At 43.9% G+C, this 18,651-nt stretch overlaps 2 protein-coding genes and 1 long non-coding RNA gene across 5 annotated transcripts; 1 reads left to right on the top strand and 2 right to left on the bottom strand.

The window, feature by feature from the left end:
- Positions 1-8,018: 8,018 nt before the first annotated feature.
- On the bottom strand, positions 8,019-12,429 carry LOC124689447 (disease resistance protein RGA5-like). The gene is made up of 3 exons (XM_047222978.1): positions 11,510-12,429; positions 8,810-9,969; positions 8,019-8,578 (listed from the first exon to the last, which is right to left on the bottom strand). Exons 1-3 carry the CDS (start codon positions 12,427-12,429, stop codon positions 8,019-8,021), a joined length of 2,640 nt encoding a protein of 879 aa, XP_047078934.1.
- Positions 12,430-13,245: 816 nt separating this feature from the next.
- Positions 13,246-14,083, top strand: LOC124686196. The gene is made up of 2 exons (XR_006997748.1): positions 13,246-13,498; positions 13,983-14,083. It is a non-coding gene; the product is annotated as an uncharacterized LOC124686196 (long non-coding RNA).
- A 1,246-nt stretch (positions 14,084-15,329) lies between these two features.
- LOC124686194 (phosphopantetheine adenylyltransferase 2-like) lies at positions 15,330-16,565 on the bottom strand. 3 transcript variants are annotated; one of them, XR_006997747.1, is made up of 3 exons: positions 16,469-16,565; positions 15,561-15,694; positions 15,330-15,494 (listed from the first exon to the last, which is right to left on the bottom strand). XR_006997747.1 is itself a non-coding variant. In XM_047220184.1 (3 exons), the coding sequence occupies exons 1-3, from the start codon at positions 15,829-15,831 to the stop codon at positions 15,417-15,419; spliced, it is 228 nt and encodes a 75-aa protein (XP_047076140.1). In that variant the 5' UTR covers positions 15,832-16,461; the 3' UTR covers positions 15,330-15,416. The 3 variants fall into 3 exon arrangements, 1 of the variants encoding a protein (XP_047076140.1); XR_006997746.1 differs by having other exon boundaries at positions 15,330-15,489; XM_047220184.1 differs by lacking the exon at positions 16,469-16,565 and adding an exon at positions 15,811-16,461 and having other exon boundaries at positions 15,330-15,489.
- Between the last annotated feature and the right edge of the window lie 2,086 nt (positions 16,566-18,651).

Here is an 18,651-nt window from a genome sequence, read left to right as displayed (position 1 = left end):
ATGCTTTCCTTCTTGGAAATTCCAATTGGGGTAAGGAAGAGGTTAGATTTTTATAGATCAAATTTTTTCTGGCAATCCGATGAGCACAAAAAGAAATATAGACTGTCTAAGTGGAATATTTTGTGTAGACCAAAAGATCAGGGCGGGTTGGGTATTGAGGTATTAGAGTTAAAGAACAAATGTCTTCTGAGTAAATGGCTGTTTAAACTTCTTTCAGAAGAGGGTATGTGGCAGCAGCTCTTATGCAACAAGTATCTTAAAAATAAAACGCTAGCACAAGTCGAAGTCAAACCGACGGATTCACCTTTCTCGAAGGGTCTCATGCATGTTAAAGAGGACTTTTTCAAGAGAGGTTATTTTAGAGTAGGGGACGGGACGTCTGTTAGGTTCTGGGAGGATGTATGGCTGGGTGATACTCCGTTGTCTCATCAATATCCGGCCTTATATAATATTGTTCAACATAAGAATGTGCTAATCTCAACTGTGTTCGCTACTGAACCTATCAATATTGCTTTTAGAAGAGGTTTGAATGATAATAAGTGGTTGCAATGGTTACATCTATGCCAAAGATTAATTACAATTAACTTAACTACTGAACCAGATAAGTTTATTTGGAAGCTTACTGATTCGGGTCTATTCACAGTCAAGTCTATGTACCTTGATTGCATGAATGGGCATACTGTGTATCTTCGTAAGTATCTATGGAAATTAAAAATTCCACTGAAAATTAAAATTTTTATGTGGTTCCTTAGTAATAAAGTGCTTTTAACTAAGGATAACTTGGCTAAACGAAAGTGGAAAGGATGTCAAAAGTGTTGCTTTTGTGATTCCACTGAAACTGTTAATCATTTGTTCTTACATTGCCCTTTTGCGAAGATAATTTGGCGTATGATGTACCTTACTTATAATATTCCGCCACCAGCTAATATTACTAATATGTTTGGTAGATGGCTCAATGGTGTGAGAAAATTTGATAAACTGAAGATTAGGATTGGTGTTTCGGCCATTTGTTGGGCTATCTGGAGGACTAGAAATGATATTATCTTTACCAAACAAAGTGGGACTAATTTTTTGCAGGTTATCCGGCGGGCTGCTCATTCAATCCAGCAATGGGTTTTCCTTCTCCCGGTGGAGCAGCGGGAGGATATGGTTATTGGATGCAACCGGATGTTACTGGTTGCTCAGGACTTCTTTTTCCAGGCTACTGGGTGGCGGCATCTTAATAGAATAGCAAATGCATAGCTTTTCTGTTAGCCGGATTTTTAGTTGGTTGATCCATGTATCGACCCTTTCGTTTCCATGAGTGTAATAAGTGATTTTGGATCTTTTTAGACTTGATACTTTGTTATTAATAAAGCAAGCCGTGTGCATCTATTGATGCAGAGGGTCGGGCAATGCTCCTTTATCGAAAAAAAAGCGGAGCAGGTCTGCCGATTTCAGCGGCAGGGGACTGTCGGGCCAGCGCATGATGCCAAATCGTTTGCATGGCCTGTACTGATAAGTTGATATATATCCCGTGTACGTGATGGTTCCTGAAGCAGAGGAGGCTCTCAACTTCAATCTCTTCTCCTCACTGAATCGTCTGAACAGGTTATTCCCATGGAGGTTGTCGAGCTATTCATATACAAGCTTTGAATCACTATTTCTACTAGCTAGCGGGAATGGTGTTTTGGCACATGGGAGCATATGCTCCCTTTATTTGAAATGCATGTTAATACTTTTTGAAATTTCAAAAAATTGAAACGAAAAATTCGAAACGTACATCTTCACGTGCTACGTGCTCACAAAGTTGTTCCATAAAAATCTGACTTGTCGTGTGGCGTGTGTAAAAAAGACAAAATTCAATGCTGAAAATAAGGCTTTTCAGGAGATAAATTTTCTCTTTTTTACACAGACCACAAAACATATTGGTTCCTCGCGAAACTTGACGAACGTACGTATATTATGGAGATGTACATGTAGAATTTTTTGTCAAAATTTTTCAACATTTCGAAATATAATTTTTTGATAGAGGGAGCATATGCACCCGGGAGCCGAATTGAATTAACCGTAGCTTTGGATCTTTTTAACATACATGTTCTGATCATGCTATAATCTGGTACACCTCCACAACTGAGGAAGAGAATATGTCACAAGGAGCCAGCAAAACTAATAACATCAACAATCAACTAAAGAAGAGCCTTCAAGTGGAGACTGACTTTGGCATCCTGGTTGATGACTTGAAGGAAATACCCGAAAGTAGTAAAATCTGCTATCTGTGGCATGGTACAAGATATCAAGAATCATCTTCAGAACCTGTTGTATGCATTACAAAGATTAGCAGGTCAGCAAGTCAAGTTGCGGACGAGTTAGATAGGCTAGGCCGTAAAGAAGTCCATGTACAATCCGCCGTCATGAAGCACTAGCTTGTCATGCACTATCTCACTATTGCTGGCACAACTGAGCAAGGTGCACCTGCCAGCAATTGTTGATGCATTGATGGGTGGATATGGGTATTTCATGTTGCTTACAACAGCTATTGTGGTACCGAATCCTGGTTTTGCATGTGTATTTAAAAAAGAACCATTATTATACTACTATCGATGAAGAAATGTCTAGACAGTCCTTTATTTATGAATTATTTTATCTTCAATTATTGATCTGCTTGTTCTAGATTTCATCTCACAGTTAACAATTTGCATGTTCTTCAAATCGTTTTATCACACTTAACACAATTTGCATGTCCGTTCTATATATGGTTAGTGAAATTTGATTGTCAGTGCAATCTTTTTACTTCATTTTTTGGTGTAGTAAAATTTTGGGACATTACTAGGTGGTTACTGAAGATGACAATAATTAATCTACATTAATTATGCACATGTGATATTATGAACTTTGGTTGAATTAGAGGTGTGAATTTTCAGGCGTGACCCTGCATTTTGTGTTTCTCTCCCGATGCAAAGCACGGGCATATTTACTAGTCTCGCTGAAAGATACACGTGTAGTTTATACTCGTTTTTTCTGGCTACAACTCATGCGCCATGGCCTATGATGGCTCTACTAGCTAGCACATGCACGCAATGTGCTGGTGTGTTAAATGCACATGTGAATGTATTATACACAGTTAGCAGTTGTAGACGTATTTATACACATCAAAAAATACAAAGAAGAAACAAGATCAGGTGTAAGAAAAAATACTACGTTTTAGGAACAAATCTCCTCTACTCGCGGAACAAGAAGTTGCGTTTGAGGAATAAATCTCGTCTATTCGAGGAACAAAAATATTGCATCCGCAGAACAAATCTCGTCTACTCGGGGAACAATGATATTGTGTTCGAGGACCAAATCTCGTCAACACAGGGAACAAGAATTGCGTCAGAGGAACAAATCTGGCATCCACGGGGAACAAAACCATAGAGTCCATGGAACAACTATGGCATCCACCGGGAACAAAACCATAGGGTCCGTGGAACAACTATGGCATCCACCGGGAACAAAACCATAGGGTCCGTGGAACAACTCTGGCATCCACGGGGAACAAAACGTAGGTCCGTGTAACAACTCTGGCATCCACGAGGAACAAATCGGTAGGATCCGTGGAACAACTCTGGCATCCACGAGGAACAAAACGTAGGGTCCGTGGAACAACTCTGGCATCCACGAGGAACAAACATCCACGAGGAACAAAACTGTAGGGTCCCTGGAACAACTCTGGCATCCACAGGGAACATAGCTGTAGGGTTCGTAGAACAACTATGGCATCCACGAGGAACAAAACTGTAGGATCCGTGGAACAACTCTAGCATTCATGGAGAACAAAACCGTAGTATAAACGAATAAAATCGTGTAGGTGCAACACATAGAAGGAACAAAAAAAAAGCTTGTGAGAATACAGGAGGAACAATATAATAAGCTAAATGGAAGAAAACATTGAAAATTAGAAAACATAAGAAACTAAATTAAAAAAGAAAGAAAAGAGAACCATTAAAATTATGTATATGAGATGAAAATATAAATGCAAATTTTAGATTAAAAAGAAATAAAAGGTTTTTTTTATAAAAAATCATGCAAAATGTAGAAACGTGACTTTAAACAGAAGAAACTAAACTTAGATAGCGCTAGCTAATGAATTAAACGTACATTATTTTGGCGACAAAAATAGATGCTACATGTATACACGTACGTATTTGATTGTTGATACGTCAAGACAGGACGTGATGCGCTGCTGCTACACCGATCCGTATCGAACGAAAAGGAAAGCAAACAGAAAGAATCGGAACAAGAACCAGCCAGAAGGAATGGGCCAAGCCCATGAAGCAATCGCTTCTAGCGAGCATTCTCCGGCGCACGGGCGCCAGGGAGGAGGACCCCTGGCCGCGGTAAGCAATGGCGGTCCCAACTCCCTGGCGCCCGTGCATTTGGTATCCTCCAGCAGAGATTTGCTGTAGTCCGGTTCCCCGCTTTGACTTGGTCCAAAGATCAGATGTGGGAGGTGATGAACTGTTGTGTGTGCTTACACAACATGATTATCGAGAATGAGCGGAAGCATCCAGTCCCTCTGAGCGAACAAGATGCACCATATAACAGAGAGGGTCCTCTTGCACAGCCTAACCACCAGGTGCCGGCATCGTGGGCTGCGTTCATTGCTATGTGTCAGGAGATTCGAGACCCCACATTGCATCAGCAGCTGCAGGATGATCTGGTGGAGCACATATGGATGCTTCGAGGCAACACCAACTAGTTTCCATTTGATTTATTTGAAAACTTGTCTTGTTTTGTTGAGGTGTAACGTTTATTTGTAAAAGTAAGCCAAATGTTGGCAAAACTGATAAAATTCGCCGAATTATGCATGAAATTTGGCATCCATAAATGTTTTCCTCTAAAAAACGTCGAACCTCCGGGTATCTACCGGGGAGACGGCTAAAACTTCGGCGCTCCTCGGGCCAAAGTTTCATCCAATCCGACGCTACCGAATTTCGACCTAGAGAGCCCAACGGCTGGAGATGCTCTAAGCTTTTGTTGCAAATATGATAGAGCCAGAACGCAGCTTCCTACAGGTTCACCACTCATCACACCATTATATTATAAAATAATCACAGTCCTTTTACCTTGAAGATGCATAAAGATACATGACAGCGAACACCAGCTAATGGCCAACCTAACACGCCAAGGTGTTAGCATAGTATAATGGAGCAGTTACACCCTACATTGATGATTGATCAAGTTGCAAGTTAGATAGAGCCATTTTTGGGGGTATGTGCTAGTAAATAAATACCTGCTGGCGGCATCTGTTTACGCTCTTGTATATATAGATATAAGAGCAAGTTTAATAATATAGTCAGCTATGTGCCATGTCATCTATAGCTAACTTATATCCAATATGTATAATAGTAAACTATAAAAATGTGCTACTTTATCAATACATGACCCAACTTTCACTCTCACAAAGTGCCTAGGAGCACGTGCTAGAGCCGGCTCTTGCATTAGAGCCCACTCCTCTTCTCTCTCTACCTCTCTCTCCTCCAACTAGGCAACAATATATTATTCTAATCCTTATAGTCAGCTGACTAAAACTTATTATACTTGCTCTAATAGACTGATTATTATAATTGACTGAATATAATAGATAGACTTGAGGTAGGATACCAAGTCTTGATTCCCTCCGCTTGTTTCAATTTGAATTTTGTCTATGCTCATGCAAGTTGCTATATTTTGTGTTTTGTCTGCTACTTAAAGCTGGCACCTAGTTTACAACCATAATTTTATCTATGCTTGTACATATATAGTTGTCCGATAGTGGGACCTGTTTAGGTACCTTAAACAATTTTTTTTATTATTTTTTTGATAAAGGGAATATATTAATATCAGAAGATACCAATTACACCAAGCCTCTGCAACAACGCATTGTTCTAATAACATTACGGATGCACACAGCCAAAAAAAGTGCAAAAGAAAACTAAGAAATAAAAGTCCCGCTACAGTAACCCTGATCTAGCAATAGTAATACATCCACCACCAAGACAACAGTAATACATTTTTTATTATTTATATACATTTTTTCGATAAAGAAAACATAGAGGATACCAATTACATCTAGCCTGAATAAATGTCTCCTGACGACATCTGTTTACGCATCCTAACCCAGTTGCTCTTACATGCATAGACATAATGGACTGATTATTAGAGTTGATTGAATATAATAGATAGACTTGCAACAGGATACAAGTCTTGATTCCCTCCACTTGTTTTAATTTGAGTTTTGTTTGTGCTCGTGCAAGTTGTTCTATTTTGTGTTTTGTCAGTCTGCAAGTTGCTACCTAGTTTACAACCATAATTTTATCTACGCTAGTACATATATAAGTGTCCGCCAGTGGGACCTGTTTAGGTATTCTAAACAATTTTATCTTATTTATGTACACTTTCTTTTATAAAAAATATATATTAATATAGCGAAGATATCAATTACACCTAGCCTGAATAAATGCCTGCTGGCGGCATCTGTTATGCATCCTAAGCCAGTTGCTCTTAGGCCTTTCACAATGGGTGACTCTTGACACAGTATCATAGGAAAAATACATATGTGACATCATAGTTAATGAAGAGAGATTGTGGTGTTGTATCTTAGCTAAGATAAAACCCTTTCATGTAGTCATAAGCAAAAAAAAAGTGGTTAGCCCAATAGGATACATAAATATCACCAAAATTATTAAATGTAGAGACAACAGTTAAGAGACAATACATTGTAGAGGTTGACTCTTAAGCATTTAGTTTGCCCATAATAATGTGCTAAGAGACACCCCATAGACCTTACTTGTATAGACATAATGGACTGATTATTAGAGCTGATTGAATGTACTAGTAGATAGACTTGAGATAGGATACTAAAGTCTTGATTACCTCCGCTTGTTTTAATTTATGTTTTGTCCGTACTCGTGCAAGTTATTCTATTTTTGAATTTTGTCTGCTATTGCAAGTTGGTACCTAGTTTACAACAATAATTTTATCTATTCTAATACATCTATAAATCCGGGTGTTACAAATCCGGGTGTTGACACTAACTTCTGACGAGCGAAGCGAGGCCCGTCGCCGGTAGGCTTGGGCCGAAGCGGAGCAAGGCCATCATTAGTTTGGGCGTGATCGATGACTTGTGACGGTGGATGTAATTGTGATAGTTAGCTGGTGAAATCATTTCTGGATCATTTGTGGTACGCCTGCCGTCCCATGAAAGTTACTATTTAGTATAGATATATCTAAATTTTGACATATCTTAGACAACTTTCATGGGAGGAAAGGAGTATTAAATATTCGTTTGAGTATGCACCGATCTTGCTGTTGCAGCTGCCACCATGTAATGTCAAAATCATAATGTATATGCATTTGAATAAAAAAGATCACAATCTCTCAACAAGTTTTATCATAAATCTTCCGAACAGTATAGTACAGTCGGTAGACAAGCACACCAAAGCAATAAAGTGTCCATTATCGAAAAAGCACACCAAAGCAATAATAACAATATAATTCAGAGGGTCGTCGGCGCAGACACATAATCGAAGCCTTATTACAATCGTAAGTAGAAGTATTATCATCATCTCACTTCAACGAAGGAGAAGAAACCGTTTGACAAAATAGGGTAGAACAAAGCAAATCTGTAGATCGATACCATCTGTTGCGATTGCGACCAATGCTTGAGACTTATTCGAGTATCCTGTTGCAGTTCTGACCACGTTGTCCCAGATCACAGGAACAGAAACACCCACTGCATTCATGAAAACCCAAGAAAGGCAACGCTCGGAAGTGGTCGGAGGAATGAAAACAGAGGTTCCAGTTGAACAAAGAAAACATACATTGGCCAGCACAAGAAATGGAGTACGACGGTTTCTGGATGCAGGGGCCGCAAGCAAAGCTTCCTTTATCAACAAAACAAAGAAATAATGGTAAATATATATGCGGGACGTAATACAGAGGAGTATGCCGCAGAAGTTAGGTCAAACTAAAAGGAAAAACTGGAACATACCAATGAAAGCATGGTGCAAAGGATGCTAATAGCATTCTTTGATTTCAGTACCACCTATTGTTTGATCGACCCTGGCATTGGACATCAACACCTCATGGTCTCCATCGACAGAAAGCTCCATTGGATTACTATGGTTGGAAGCCTCTTTATTTTCAGTACCAGTTATTGTTCCATGAACCCTGGTGTTGGACAGCGGCACCTCACGGTCTCCATCGACAGAAAGCTCCATCAGATTACCATGGTTGGAAGCCCCTTTATTTTCAATACCAGTTATTTTTTCACGAACCCTGGTGTTGGACAGAAACGGCTCGTCGTAACCATTACCACGGAACGGATCCTCTTCGATTCCGTTATCACTTATCGTTTCTTCAACCCTGGTGTTGGGTGGGAAATCTTCATGTTTGCCATTGACTGAGAGATCAATCAGATTACGGTGGCTACAAGCCTCTTCCTTCATGACAGCAACTACATTTGTGATACCTCCGCTGCTTGCATATTCTGATGAGTACTGGAGCATAATCTTCTCAAGACTATGAAGGTTGGTGAGACCTGAAGGAAACTTATCACCTGGGCAAGCATAGAGCTTCAGGTGGAGGTGTTTCAGCTTTGGCATAGCTCCCTTCTCAAAGGTGATCCATGGCACATGACAGTCGAAACTGAAAATCTCGAGGCTTGTGAAACCTGCAGGGCATGTTTCTACCAGGGGAGGCAAATCAGTGCATGTACTAGAGTGCAACCTGAAGGGTATGGCTACTTGTTTTTTCCATGGGTTGCAAACCAGTGCAAGTGTGAGATTGTTCAGGCCCGGCAGACCTCCAAGTATCTTCAGATCATCTCGGTCTATCTTACAGACTCTGACATATAGCTTCTTCAGGGTACTAAGCTGTGCAATCCACTTGGGAACTTTGACAAATCTTCCTGCTATTTTCAGCCTCTCAAGTAGAGGACAATAGAGGGATACAGGAAATTCGTCGCTCGGATTGTAGTCACCATGAATTTTAAGGTATTCAAGATTCTCGAACTTGCCTATGGAAGACAGTAACTTATGGTTCTGGTCATTGTCTGCAGGCTGATCATGCAACACTATATGAAGCTCCCTTACTCCTGTCGGCCCACTGATCTCTTCCATGGCACTTACCCACATTTGTCTTGAATCAAGAGTACATATAGACTCTAGATATTCCCTTGAAGTACCACCATCGGAAAAGACAGTACCAAAATCTTCTTCTTCTGATAACCTCCTAAGAACATTATGCATCATATAGTTAACTTCATATATCTCCTCCCCCAAATAGTTACCATATTCCACCAGCTGAATGAAATTCCTGTCGATGAGTTCATCAAAGTACTGGCTTGCTAATTCGTCCTGACTAGGCCCCACATATTCAGAGATAAAGCCTGCAGCAATCCATTTCGTAACCATAGTAGTCCTATGAATCATTTGATTCCTTGCATGTACATTTAAGTATAGCAAACAATTCTTCAGAGTGCTCGGAAGGTGGCTGTAGGGAAGTAATAGAATTTGTATCAATTCTTCAAAATCAAAATTACGATCAGATTTAAAATCTACAAAACTTGCCATCTGCCTCCAAACACAATATACAGAATTCAGCATCTCCTCCCATGGCTTTGTTGCGGTTACTCTGGTAGATAGTACCAAAGCTATACTTATTATTGCTGAAGGCCAACCTCCACACATCTTCAAGATTTCATTTAAAACGTCTGTAGGTACATTGGGGCAACAGGCCTCACAGTCACAGACAAGGAATTGCTTTAGAAACAGCTTTCTGGAATCTGGGTATCCAATACTCTTAATTTTATATACCGACTCATCAGAGAGTGACAAACCCAACCGATTAATCTTATCAATGCGAATTGTACTAATTATTCGGCTGTCGTGAACATTATTTGGCAAGATTTGTAAGAGGCAATCGAATTGTTCCAAGTCCCATGTATCATCAAGTACAACAAGGTACCTATCAAAGTTTGACAATGAAAATTAAAAATAGATATTGAAATTTTATATCATCAGTATAAAGATTAGAAAAGTAAGAAGAGTCATACAACGTGTTTCAGAGAGAAATTGTGATATATGTGGGTGCACACCATTAGGAAACCAAGTCCCATGAAACGAAATCTCTAGCACAATGACTTGTTTTCTGTTGTATCACAGCGATGATGACCATGTCCACACCAACAAACCTCCATCGCGCCAAAACTACATCCCAGGGGGAAACTCGACGAAGGGCCCGACAGCCTAGTAGAACTTGAGGATCCAAACGAGAGGGGGGGGGGGGGGGGGCTAGCGGCGACGCCTCTAGGAAGGTGCATGGAGCGAGAACGTGTCATCGTTGTTGGCAGAGACCGAGGTCCCGCAAAGAGTTCACACACACCCCAAACCATCACCTTTAGAGTTTGGGCTAGGTTGAGACCAAAAACACATCATATTCCAATGGTGTTGGGAATAGGAACACCGACAACAGCTGTGGCCCGACGTGGACCTAGCAAAGCCCCCCAAGGCGCTAGGAAAGCTACCAGCAACCGCAGCAATATCGTGTAAAAGAAGCCAGACCTATGTTGCAAGAGGGATGCAACACATGATAAAGGTCACAGGGTGATCCACAAGGCACTACAAGAGAGGCTTGCTCATAGTGAGGTCACCAAAGGAAGCAGTTTGAGGTGGAGGGACAGAGTCCATCAATTCGAACTGGAGGAACATCATCAGGACACCTTCAACAAAGGAGCGGCACCCGGATCGAGGTGACACCATCATCGGCGGTAGCCAAAGCCATGTGAAGCTTTCGCTGAGGTCCAACCCAATCGAAATTCCGGTCGCCGTCGTGAGGACACATAACAGACAAAGTAGAAATCTCCGCCGGGCCACTAACCCAAGCCACACTATGATCTAACCACCATCACCAGCGCACCCTGCAGCACCAGCGGATAGATGCGCCAACAACCGGGCACCTCGCCACACGACGAGAGCCGTGTCGGCCAGGGGCGGGACATGCGCCTTCCACCGCCGCTAGGTCGAGCCCGCCCATCACCCTGGGGGATGGGGGGGAGGGGGCGACGGGAGTGAGCGGGTTGGGTGGGCTTTTGATTACTTCATCTATGAGGGAAATTGATGCAACTTAAAACAGACCATAAAAAAATAAGTTGATGTGTCGTCGTCAAGAGGACGAATAGACAAAGTAGAAATCGCCGCTGGGCCACTAACCCAAGCCACACTATGATCTAACCACCATCACCAGCGCACCCTGCAGCACCAACGGATAGATGCGCCAACAACCGGGCACCTCGCCACACGACGAGAGCCGTGTCGGCCGGGGGGCGGGACATGCGCCTTCCACCGCCGCTAGGTCGAGCCCACCCCATCACCCTGGGGGATGGTGGGGGGGGGGGGGCGACGGGAGCGAGCGGGTCGGGTGGGCTTTTGATTACTTCATCTAAGAGGGAAATTGATGCATCTTAAAAACAGATCATAAAAAAATAAGTTGACGTGTTGATGCGCACCTCTTGTTTTGAAGAAGTTCTCTAATTTCATCATCAGGAACGCCAGAACCAAATGCACTTTTGTTGAATTCCATATGATTTTCCACGTCAAGTTGAGAGAGCATCTCCAAGTAAAATGCATGTTTCAGGCGACCCTCTACGTTACTGGTGTCAACGTCCTCACTTTCACGGTCATCAATGTAATGGTACACAAAACCAGGGGCCCTAACAAAAGCCCCACAGTCGAACTGCGGTTTAAGCTTATTGTACACCGCTCGGGCAAGAGTTGTCTTCCCTGATCCTCCAATACCGGTAATGAAGATCTTTTTCAGTTGCTTCTCTGAAGTGTCATCTCCCTCTGCCAACATCTTGATCAACTCATCCCTCGGCCTGTCAATGCCGACGAGCTCTTCTGCCTCTTCCTCCTGTTTGTACAGAGCCTGTATGTATTCGCCTTGCTTGGAAAGTAAACCCATCAGCGATAAACCACGCTCCGTGATGTTTCTGATTCTGGCATCTGCCCTTTCTGGACAGTTGGTGCTTTCAGGGCCATCCGGGTTATCGGTGGGCTCAGGGCACTCAGAGTCAGCGGGCACCAACAAGGAGTCGACCACCCCTCTTTCTGCACTGTTGGTGCTTTCAGGGTCATCCGGGTTAGCGGTGGGCTCAGGGCACCCAGCGGGCACCAACAAGGAGTCGACGAGGGTCTCAGCGTCAAACAACAGCTTCTTGGTGTGGCATAACCAAGCACTGATTGCCGCTTCGACCTGATCCACCCGCACATCGCCTAAAATGTTATACTCCTTATCTGCCAAGAGCATTAGCTGTTTCTTCATAGACTGGAGTTCCACCTTCGTGCCAGCTGGCATGTTGCACTCCTCTTTCAGGAGCTTGCGCAGGTTGAGGAAGAGGAAGCTCATGGACCCCGCGGCGGCATCCATGCTCGGTCGCTCGCAGCCGCAGGTACTGGTAAATCTGGTGCCTGGAGGGGATCACAGTGGGTGTGCCCTCCTCTGGTTGTTGACCTTGACGCGGTGAAGAAGTAGGAGGCCAAAGGCAGGAGAAGACAGGGAGCACATGGAAGGAAGGCAACAACACGGGCGAAGAGAATCACGGACCAGGAAAAACGGATGTTATCCGGCAAAAGCGAGACGGGTTGCTGCCGGCTTGCCCGCTAACCACGACGATGGCGTTGACTACGGCGTCAACAAGGGCTCGCAGCTCCAGTCGGCCCGATGGATGGACGGGTGGGTGCGCGCCTCAAGCAAAGAGGCGATTGCGTGGTGGTGTGGGATGTTGGCGGGAGCAGGCGGTGGCGTGGTACTGTGATTGACTGCTGACAGAGTGGTGGACGCACCGGCGTGGTGGTGTGAGTGTGTGACGGCTGCGCTGGCGACGCGAGCCCGAGGAGAGGGCGGCGGGGGCGGAATTTTTTGGATTTTGGAGCGAATTTGTTTTTGGTGGGTATACGAAGGGAGCTAGCGATATGTATGGGTTATTTCTTGGCAAATTTTACGGTACCCCTGTACTCCTAAACTGTGGGGTGGAGTACCAGGCTGATCTGGCCGTCCGTGATGGAATACTAGCCTTAATATTATTTTTCTAAGAGGCTAAAAGTGCAATTTACACCAATTTGCAGTTTAACCACTTTAACCCTCCATCTTGATTTTCGATGGAGGCCAGGAGCATCCGATTGGGGTTGATCTGCGGCGCCTCACCAGTGTTCGCCCGATTCCGCACCGCTGCGTCCCCTGATCTAGCATCCCACTCCGTCGCCGCCGTTTCTTTCCTTCTTGACCGCCTGCCGCCACCACCTCCGGCGTCATGGTCGAAGGTCCATTCTTCCACTACGCGTACAGCCTCCCCGATCGATCATCTCCGCTTATTGCTGTCGCTGTGGCGCCGCCAGATTCTTTGTTGGCAACCTCGCGCAGCCGCTTCCGGTGTTCTGGTCGAAGGCCGTTCTTCACGAACGCACGTGGTGTTCCTGATCCGTTTGGCTGCGAGCTGGTTAGTACTTACATGAGTAGCGGCCATACAGTACAGTTTCGTTGCCCAGATTTTAATTCATGATCCTGGTAGTTGTAGTTAATTGATGCTAGCAAGTTCTAGTTATTATTGTCTCAAAATTATCCATGTAGTTGTCTGATGGTTGTCATATAGAGATCAGCTGAAATTTGACCATGCGTAATCGTTAATAGTACCAACAGTATAATTGTAATATGCTTCATACTGATCGGTGGTCACTGAATAATCTTTAGCATCTTTGGCTGCTACCTTTTACAAGTACATGCTAGTTGCAAATTCTGTAACTTCATATCAGCGTTCTGAAAAAGGCAAACTGATGTTAGAAAAATTATATGAGGTTTCTCATTCTATTTGTAGCCCATAGAAACAGTTGATGTTTCATGATGTTTTAAATTATGAGTTCAGTTATAAATTGGGGAGATATGACATGCAGATGTACCTAAGCATGATGGTTTGATAATGGCAGGTTTGAATAGTAGCGAGAGAAGAATATTGGATGATGGTCAATCAAATATTTCATAGCGAAGAACAAGGTTACGAGCAATACAACAGTTATGCGAAAGAAAAGAAAAAGGTTCAGTGTTAGATTGGATGATAAAGCTTATATTGCTAGGACCAAAGAACTGAAAGGAAGATGTTTTGTCTGCTCAAAAGAAGAGTACCATTTACAGAAGTATTTTAGAGCTACTGACCAAAAGAGGGAGCCAAGGGCGCTGACTCGTTGCTGCCAACTGATATATATTGCCCATTTGTTATTGCTGCAAACTGTGTGTTAGTAGCAAATGAATATCGTGGGATAAAAATTATTTAGTACCTGAGACTTTTATATGTCACGGCAATCTTGGTGCATGGGATTTCTTTTGGTTTTAGCATGGCATTATATGTGTTGTGCAATTGCATTCTATGTCTGCGCTAGTTCTGGTGCTTCCCTTTTCATGTACAAGTACCACTGACGAAACTGAATTAGATACTAGACTATATATACAAGCGCCTGGCTGGATGAATGAATCGAGAGGAGCCTGCACTAAGCTGCTGCCACCTGACGGAATCGTTGGTGTTTGAATTAGATAAATGATACAAGCAACATATGCAACGCTGGAAACAGGAAGCTGGAAGTCTGCTTAGCTATGTGTGCTGCCAACGAGAGAAGAACACTGGCGATACTGAATTTACATCCATAGATGATGGTTAATCTACACGGTGGGAATCATTACTCTAGCTACATACTACTCCCTTTGTTCCAAAATATATTCTGGAGTTTTTCCGACCAGGTGAAAACTAGTGAGTTTCCCCAATCTACCCTTCGCTAAATTTGAGATCTGCTAGCTCGTCGTGCTCCTCCGTCCTAGGCGCTCCCAGCACCTTCCTGTGCTCCTCCGCGCCCAGCGATTCCCGTGCTCATCCGCCCCAGTGCCTCCTCATGCTGGTCCGTCATAGCGCCTCTCTGTGCTCCTCCGCCCCCAGCACCTCCCCGTGCTCCTCTGCTCCAGCACCTGACAAGACTCCTCCGCTCCCAGGACCTCCTCGTGCTTGTTTGCCCCAGCACCTCCCCGAGTCCCTGTGCTCTTCCTCTCCAGCACCTGACGGGAATCCTCCGCCCCCAACAGCTCGCCGTGCTTCTCTGCGGCAGCAGCTCCGCTGCCTCCAGCACATCGCCATGACCCCCCACCCCAGCAGCTGATGTGCCCCCAACACGTCGCGCATCTGCCATCTTTCTGAATGCTGTAGAGCTGATTTTGTTTCCTGTAGATTTCTCTGCCACTTGTTCCACCAGTCCACCACTCCAATCTACAAATCATGCAAAAAAGAAAAATTTAACGATCTTGCAACATTTTCTTATAGTGGATACACTTTTGTGAACTAAAGAAAATAAATAGCTAGCGATCTTTCAAGCAAACCACTAGGTGTGTGATCTGTGATGCCTCTCTGCCCTCTTCCTGTTGACAGCATGCCCTCCTAGCAGTGCCTCCTTGCTGCTCTCAAGAATTGCAGCCAAATAACATTACATTAGAAACTACACGTGACCTAAAGAAGCCTGCCTAACCTGACAATGATTGCCTCCAAGGCTCCATCAATAATGGAGGGGCCATAAGGGTCGATGATTGGCTCTGTTGCTCTCCCTCTGATGGAGCACAGCGGCGACTGTGGCGTGGTCGCTGAGGATGCGGAACCACATCCCTGAAGGAGAAGGCAATATATCATGTCAAAAGCACATGACTGTCATCTTCAGTTCCTCTACTCCCTGTATGCATGCTTCGAGACAATGAAAAGTAGTGTATGGGCAGAACCACTACCATTGGTGCCAACCTTAGCATCCACACCAGGTCCTTTTATAGTGCAAATTTGCTCCTAGTCTGTCCATTCTGCCCATAAATTTAGAGTAATTTGACGGTAATTGTTACGGAGAAGTTCCCAACTAGCAATGGAAATAACTGTTTTTGGTCATTTCCATTGATCTGACGGTAGTTCAAAACTTCAGATCTCATGATTGTGCCCATGACAAAATAATTGGAACAGCACATCAAGCAATTATCTGTGTTGTTTGTATCATAGTCGTCTACACCAGAGATTAAAGTAAACATGAACACATGCCAGGTTTTGTATTTGCAGAAATTCTTGGCATGTCCTATAAAATCATATTAATACGGACATCCAAGTCTAGATTGTATATTCCTTACGCCAATCTAATGGCCCTGATCTCAACTGTGAATCTACAAACATAACAAAAGTTCCAAGATAGACTTTATCTAAAAAAAATCCTAGCTTATGTAAACTCACTGGGATAACAACAATGATAAATCCCTAACAGAAATTCTAAAAATGAAACTGCCACCCACCAAAGCAAAACAGAGACTGCCGCTAACAGCAGTTGTCAGTCCATAGCTATGCAATTGAAAGGTAGCAATACATCGCTAGAAAAATAAGATTGAGTGGGATTGGGATGATCCTCACATCCTGAACTTCTCGATGCTCGTACTGGTGCAGGAACGTTCATCCGTCGAGGATGCCGACCACCTTGCTGCCAAGGCCGCTCCTCCCTTTCCCACACCTCGCGGACGCAGCTAGCCAAGTATCACCCCCGCCCACCCGTCCGCGTGCATCCGTCGAGGGAGCCGCCGGCCGGACGCCACGCCCGCGCCACATCGCCGCCGCAGGCAGCCGACGGCTGGACGCCACGGCCCCACCACATCGCCGCCGCAGGAAGCGGACGGCTGGACGCCACGGCCGCGCGGCTCCACACCCCCTCCTCGATCGAGGGCCTCGACTCCGCGGCCGCGCGGATCCTCGTCCCCATCCTCAGTCGGCTCCTCCTGCGCGCATCAGCCGGGCGCCTGGACGGCCGGGCGGCGCCTCGTCCCCCTTTCCGGGCGGCTGGTCCTCCATTTCCCCCGACGCCGCCACGAACACCTCTGCTAGGGTTCGTCAACGAAATGACGTGATTTGAGACGAACTGAATACCTAACGCAAAAACACCCTCACAAAAAGAACAAATCACGTCAATACCCCTACCCAGGGGCATCTAATATGAAAAATTGTTTTTATACCCTCCGCTCTAGGTACTCCACCAGTTTGGCAGCAAAAATGAGTCGGTACTCTATCACCTTAAATTGGAGTACGAGGGAACCTGAGCCACTCGATAGGCTGAAATGGATGGCCCATATTAATTTAGGGGTACTGTAAAAGTGAAACACAATAAAAACGTAGACGCTCATACATACGTATATACACTCACCTCTATGAACGACATCCCATCTGGTCAATGGGGAGCTATCTATTCTGCAATACGCCGATGATACGATTCTACTGACGGAATATAACTTAGAGAAAGCAAGAAACCTGAAGCTAATCCTTTCAGCGTTCGAGCAACTATCTAGGTTGAAAATCAATTTCCACAAGAGTAAAAGCAGCCTAGAATGAGGCCAACCTATATGCCGAGCTGTTTGGCTGTGGGTTAGACCAGTTTCCAATTAGCTATTTGGGTATTTCGATTCACTTCAGAGACTGACGCTAGCAGAATGGAAACATGTCGAGGTAAGACTTCAAAAACGCCTAAGTAGCTGGAAAGGCAAATTACTATCGTTGGGAGGAAGATTGGTTTTCATAAACTCAATACTAACAAATATGGTGATGTATATGATTTTCTTCTTCCAGATCCCTAAAGGGGTCTTGCATCGATTAGATTATTTTCGATCAAAATTCTTTTGGCAGGTTAATAGTGAGAAAATGAAGTACCGGCTTTTAAAATGGAGTGTCATTTGTCGTCCAAAGGATCTAGGAGGGCTCGGGGTTCATGACCTTGAGGTCCAGAACAGAGCTCTGCTAGGTAAATGGCTTTCGAAGTTACTCACTGTGGATGGTGTCTGGCAAACAATCTTAAGGAGGAAATATGTTGGTTCAAAGGCGATATCTCAAGTGTTTTGGAAACCTGCGGATTCTCACTTTTGGGCAGGACTTATGGCAACGAAGAAATACTTCTTCCCTCATGGTTGTTTCTCCATTAGGGACGGATGAGACATACATTTCTGGGAGGATAAGTGGTTGGATAACACCACACTCCGAGAACAATACCCGACACTATATAACATTGTGTGTTACAAAGAGGATACCCTTGCAAAGGTTATGGTATCTAACCCACCTCATGTGACGTTCAGACGAGACCTTATTGGGGCCCGGCTGGCATCTTGGAGCACATTACTCGAACGATTGGAGAATTTACACTTGACGCAAGGACCAGATGATTTTCGGTAAAATCTTACTGAGAATCGCAGATTTTCGGTTAACTCCATGTATAGAGCTTTGATCCAACCAGTTGAGCCGTTTTTCAATAGTAAAATGATCTGGAGAATGAAGATAACTAAAGACAAAGGTTTTTGTGTGGTATCTTCATAAAGGGATAATTCTTACTAAGGACAACCTTGCTAAGCGCAACTGGCAAGGAAATAAGAAATGTGTGTATTATCATCACAATGAGACGATAAATTATCTTTTCTTTTATTGTCAGTTTGCTAGATCTATATGGTCAACCATCCAAACATGTTCTACCTTATATCCGCCACGTAGTGTCGCCAATATTTTTTGCAATTGGCTTCTTGGGGTGGATCATAGGTTTAAAATACTTATCAGGGTGGCAGCGA

Source organism: Lolium rigidum, chromosome 2 (assembly GCF_022539505.1).
Source record: "Lolium rigidum isolate FL_2022 chromosome 2, APGP_CSIRO_Lrig_0.1, whole genome shotgun sequence".
Lineage (NCBI taxonomy): Eukaryota > Viridiplantae > Streptophyta > Magnoliopsida > Poales > Poaceae > Lolium > Lolium rigidum.
This window is presented reverse-complemented; position numbering and strand designations above follow the sequence as displayed.

Excerpts from the sequence above, each read along its gene's own strand:
- LOC124686194 (XM_047220184.1), bottom strand. The coding sequence starts at position 15,831 with ATGCTAAGGTTGGCACCAATG. Across the intron at positions 15,695-15,810 it reads TGCTAAGGTTGGCACCAATG|GGATGTGGTTCCGCATCCTC; the intron begins GTAGTGGTTCTG and ends CTTCTCCTTCAG. Across the intron at positions 15,490-15,560 it reads TTGGAGGCAATCATTGTCAG|CAAGGAGGCACTGCTAGGAG; the intron begins GTTAGGCAGGCT and ends TCTTGAGAGCAG.
- LOC124689447 (XM_047222978.1), bottom strand. The coding sequence starts at position 12,429 with ATGGATGCCGCCGCGGGGTCCATGAGCTTCCTCTTCCTCAACCTGCGC. Across the intron at positions 9,970-11,509 it reads GAACTTCTTCAAAACAAGAG|GTACCTTGTTGTACTTGATG; the intron begins GTGCGCATCAAC and ends AAACTTTGATAG. Across the intron at positions 8,579-8,809 it reads AGATGATCTGAAGATACTTG|AGCTCTATGCTTGCCCAGGT; the intron begins GAGGTCTGCCGG and ends ACCTCCACCTGA.